The sequence below is a fragment of the Gracilinanus agilis genome, unplaced genomic scaffold (assembly GCF_016433145.1).
Source record: "Gracilinanus agilis isolate LMUSP501 unplaced genomic scaffold, AgileGrace unplaced_scaffold44510, whole genome shotgun sequence".
Taxonomy (NCBI): Eukaryota; Metazoa; Chordata; class Mammalia; order Didelphimorphia; family Didelphidae; genus Gracilinanus; species Gracilinanus agilis.
In genome coordinates this window covers 1-4,832 of record NW_025378590.1, presented here as the reverse complement: position 1 = coordinate 4,832, position 4,832 = coordinate 1, and the positions used below count along the sequence as shown (strand labels likewise).

General features: G+C 59.7%; 1 protein-coding gene across 1 annotated transcript; it reads left to right on the top strand.

The window, feature by feature from the left end:
* Window positions 1–1,706: 1,706 nt before the first annotated feature.
* LOC123255349 (large neutral amino acids transporter small subunit 4-like) lies at window positions 1,707–4,458 on the top strand (the record flags this gene model as incomplete). Its single annotated transcript, XM_044684165.1, has 4 exons — window positions 1,707–1,968; window positions 2,904–3,037; window positions 3,347–3,549; window positions 4,202–4,458. Coding segments are annotated over exons 1-4 (678 nt in total), but the record flags the coding sequence as incomplete, so codon positions are not given.
* Between the last annotated feature and the right edge of the window lie 374 nt (window positions 4,459–4,832).

Here is a 4,832-nt window from a genome sequence, read left to right as displayed (position 1 = left end):
TGATAAGTACCCTAAAGGTGCTGCTGTTTTTCTAAACTCCCATCCGGAACCCTGAATGGGAGATGCGTGCCTGGCCATGCCAGCCCCCTGGGACAGAGGCTGGGGCTCTGTGGCCTCCCCCTGGCCCTGGCTGGCCCCAGCCCCGGCCTGGGGGTGACGTGCCCATCCTTGGCTCTCTGCGATGACTTGTGGAAAGCCTTGGCGAGCCAGCCTGCTCTTGAAGCTGACTCCTCGGGTGAATCATTCCAGGTGGTGGGAGGATGTTCCCATCTTGCTGTTGCCAGTCTAGAGAGGAAGCTGCCTGAGATCCTGAGGAAGCCTTTGTGGGCTTGTGAAGTGCTGACTTCGCTATCTCCAAAGACCTTCTGCCGGACTAAGCTGAGAGCGCTTTTTTCTGTGGTCTAGCAAGTGGCTCCCAGTTTTGTGCCCGTTTGAGGCTTTTCCCTGCCTTTCAGAAGGTCATTTTTATTTGAACTCCATCTTCTACAAACACAAACATTCCAATGTGCAGAGAACAAAAGAGGATTCCGTGGGTCTTCCAGGCTGTCCTTTCTAAGTGGGTGTTAAATTTAACAAGGTAGTAACAGCATTGCCCATGGTTCCCCTCTCAGAACATCTTCCTTTTCTTTGGTGTATTAAAAAAACAAAAAAACAAAAACAAATAAGCAAACATCCTTCCCTTCTGTCTTAGCATCCATACTATTGGTTCTAGGGCAGAAGAGCATTAAGGGCTAGGCAATGGGGGTGAAGTGACTTGCTCACAGTCACACAGCTACGAAGCCAAATTTGAGCCCACCTCTCTGCCCCCCAAATCATTTCTTGAAACAAAGAACAAGAAAGACTGAGAGAGGGATGAGGTGGGGGGAGGGAGAGAGGGAAGCAGTTGGGCAAACCAGATGTAGCATGTGCCATATTCCACTCCTAGAGCCCCCACCTCAGCTCTGGAGGCTCAGTCACTGCCTGGGAGGTGGAGGCGCATGATGCCCTGCCTGACGCCCCCCTCCATGTCCAGGGGTCCGGCCGATTTCAGAGGAGCCCGGCCGCCATCCGGGTGTCCCTGCCCAAGGAGGAAGTGGGGTGGGGGTGGGGCGTTCTCCTCTCTCCTTTGGGGCCATACCACCTTCCTTTTATTGCCCCCCTTTCATTCATTGCTTCTTATAATTCCCAAATAAATTCTTTCTTACAAGCTGCCTCCCTTCAAAGAGAGGCCTCCAGCCTCTCCAGCTGGGCCCCTCCAAACTCTGGGAGAGCCACGTTCCAATCTGGCCTTGGCCATTTCCTTGCTCAGTGACCCTGGGTAGGTCCCTTCTTCCCTTTCTTCCCTTTCTTCCCCCTGGCCGGGCTCTTGCTGCTCTTCTGCCTCAGAGCCAGTCGAGAATACAGGGATGGCAGGGAAGGGTTTATTAAATAAAAAAAGAATTCTTAGCGTGGCTTGTTCAGGCAAGGTGGCCTCCATGCCAGGAGTCCTGGAAGAAGGCCTTCCCTTGGCCTCGGGGGGCGGATCTCTGAGATTCACTTTGTTTAGGTGAGGGAGGCCGCCGGCCCCTGCAGACACAGCACAGCAGGGTCTCCCAAGCGTTTTCCCAGTGGCAGGGAGGTCATGCCAAAGGGCTGCTGGGTCCCATTTTACAGATGAAGAAATGGAGGCCTAGAGAAGTTAAGGTCTCTAAGGCAGGATCTGAACCCAATTCTCCTGGCTCGTCCTGTCTGCCTGTCCAGTGGGCTTTAGCTATTGCAGTGAAATGGCGGGCCTTGGGACAGAGCGGGTACTGTGGCCCCCCTGTGACTGCCTTCCAACGAGGGTATCCTACCCCCTCCCTGCGCCTTCCCAGTGTCCTTCCTGCCTCCTGAGGCTGCCCGCTCTCTTCTTTCCAGCTGCCCAACATGTTCGGTGATCTTCGGTCCACATTCATCGCCCTCATGATTGGCTCCTACGCATCTTCAGCGGTGACTTTTCCAGCCATCAAGGTGAGGCCTGGGGCGGGATGCCCGGGGGAGAGGGGGGCTGGCCTGGCCCAGCAGGACACACCTGAGAGCCCAAGAGGCTGCTCCGGCCTCCCAGGGCCTTCTGGGGGAACTCCTGGGGATGTTATCCCTATTTTACAGAGGAGAAAACGGGGCCCTTCCTCCAGACTGGGTAGTGAGTGATGGGGCAGTTGTGCTATGTGCTGGGGGGACCAGGGGCCCCGACTTTTCTGGGGTTCTGAGGGTCCCAGCCCAGGTCTTTCTCCTCTCCTGGTGCCAGCTGACCATCAAGGCCTGGTTTGGGATTAAGCTCTGCCGAGCTTAGGCCTCTGCCAAGTTGGTTCAGCTGTTTCCCCCATGGGCAGGACCCAGGTGCAAAACCTCCAAACAAATCACAAAGCACCAGGGCCTGCCAGCTACCCCCAACCCTTCCCTCCATCGAGGCGGACGGGGCAGCTGTGGTGGGAGCAATGGGCTTCCTGTCCCTCAGGCTAGCCCAGAAGAGGGTGAGCCCTGCCCTAGTGGCCTCCTGCTTGGGGGCTGAGGCACCTGGTGCTTTAATGCCACGGAACTGGCTGGGGGGGAGACTGAGGCTCAGGAAGAGAAGCGTCTCGCCTGACTGAGGCAGGATTCGCACCTGGACCCCCAGCCTCAGGCCCGGGCTCCTCTCTACTAGTTATGCCTGCCCCTCGGCTTCCTGTCGGCTCTGGTGTTGTGGGACGGAGGCCCCTCCGGGGGGGCTCCCTCTGCTTGGTGTCTACCCAGAGCTTAACTGGAGACCCGGAAGGGCCCCCGGAGGTCATCGGGGCCCCATTTTACTGATGGGGAAATGGGCTATGGGGGGGTGTCCCATGCATAAGTGTCGGGGCGAGATCGGAACTCGGGGCCGGCACCTTTGTGACTCGCTGCGCCACACGGCGCCGTGACGTTTCTCCCAGGTCATCTATGACTTCGGCGTCTCCTTCATCGTCATCCTGGTTGTCTGGGCCGGCTGTGCAGGCCTCGTGTTCCTGAACTGCTTCCTAAACTGGCCCCTGGAGCCCTTCCCAGGGCCGGAGGACATGGACTACACGTGAGCGGGCGCAGGGGGGCGGCAGGCGGTGCCTAGTAGATGGTGGGTGGTGAGCAGCGGGCAGTGGGTGGTGGGCAGCAGGCAGCGGGTGGCTGTGGGCAGCGGGCAGTGGGTGGCCGTGGACAGCAGGCAGCAGGTGGCCGTGGGCAGCGGGCAACGGGTGGCCATGGGCAGCGGGCAGTGGAAGTGGACAGTGGGCAATGGAAGTGGACAGCAGGCAGTGGACAGTGGATGGTGGGCAGCAGGCAGTGGGCAGCGGGTGGCCGTGGGCGGCGGGCAGTGGTGGTGCTGACCCCCTGCCCTGCGCAGGGTGAAGATCAAGTTCAGCTGGCTGGGCTTTGACCACAAGATCACGGGGAAGCAGTTCTACAAGCAGGTGACCACGGTGGGTCGGCGCCTCAGCGTGGGCAGCTCCATGAAGCATTCCAAGGAGCCGTCGGCCCTGCAGGAGGGCAACAAGCTCTGTCTGTCCACCATCGACCTGGAGGTGAAGTGTCAGCCGGACAGCACAGGTAGCGGGCCTCCTGCGGCCGTGGGGCACCCGGCGAGCAAGAAGGGGCAGGACAGACAGGAGCAGAGGGAGCTAGAGGGGAGGAGAAGAGGCCCAGAGAGGGCCAGGGATGTGTGGTGGTGCCGGAGCTCGGACCCGGATCTCCTGACTTCCTCTGCCCAAGAGGCAGGATGCGGTAGAGGTCAGAGAGCTCACTTTGGAGTCAGGGGGACCAAGATCCAAGGCCTGCCTCGGTGGGTGGCCCCCCGGGCAGCCTCCATACTATCTGGGATAGATGAGGTGCCCGTCCGGATCTGTGGAAGGCATGTCCACACCGGGAGGCCCCCCATGGGTGACGTCTCAGGTCCAGACCATGTTACAGTGAATGAGTTTCATGGAAGTGAATCTGTGAATTCCTTCTCAGTGTCCAGGGAGCAGGCGGGCCAATGTCTGGGGGTGCCTTTTCCCGGGCTCTGCGCCCCATTTCTTTAAGGTAGCCGGGGCGGCGGTGGGTCAGCGAGCCATTCCAAGGTGTGGGGCCCAGACAGAACCAAAGCCAGCCCCTCCTGTCCGGGGAGGATGCAGCCCGAGTGTCCTGTGTGCTCATCCCCCTCAGGCCACCCCGGGCTCGGCCTGTCCCCAACGTCAGGCCCCTTGTCTCTGCTTGTCCCCAGCGGCCCCCTCCTTCATACACAGCCTCTTCAGCCCCATCCTCCTGCTCAGCCTCGTCACCATGTGCGTCACCCAGCTCCGCCTCATCTTCTACATGGGCGCCATGAACAACATCCTCAAGTTCCTCGCCGACGGCAGCCAGGACGCAGGTGGGCGCCTGGGAGACACCCCCCCCCGTGACTGTAGTCAGTGTTGTTGTAGCCGCCTGGCCCCCCCCAACCCCCCTGAGGCCTCTCCCAGGGGGGCCCAGTGGCCCGAGGCAGGGTGGACATGGCCTCTCCTCCCTGGGAGGGCACCTCCTCACCTGCTGGGCCAGTCTTCAGGGGGGCGCTCACTACTAATACCAGCTGCCATCAGGCTCTGCCGACCACTTGGAATGTGGGGGCTGACCCCAACCAGCAAGGCATCAAATAGCTGAAATCCAGGGGAGCATTTGGATGTCAGAGCCAGGCCCGGCCCATCGGATCCAGCCTGCTGTGTTCTCTCATGCCCAGAAAAGGGATTTCCCAGTTAGGGAAGTATGTATGCCCAGGATGTGGGACCAAGTGTGGGACTTTCTTCTTTCTCTCTGTCTTTCCTTCCTTCCTTCCTTCCTTCCTTCCTTCCTTCCTTCCTTCCTTCCTTCCTTCCTTC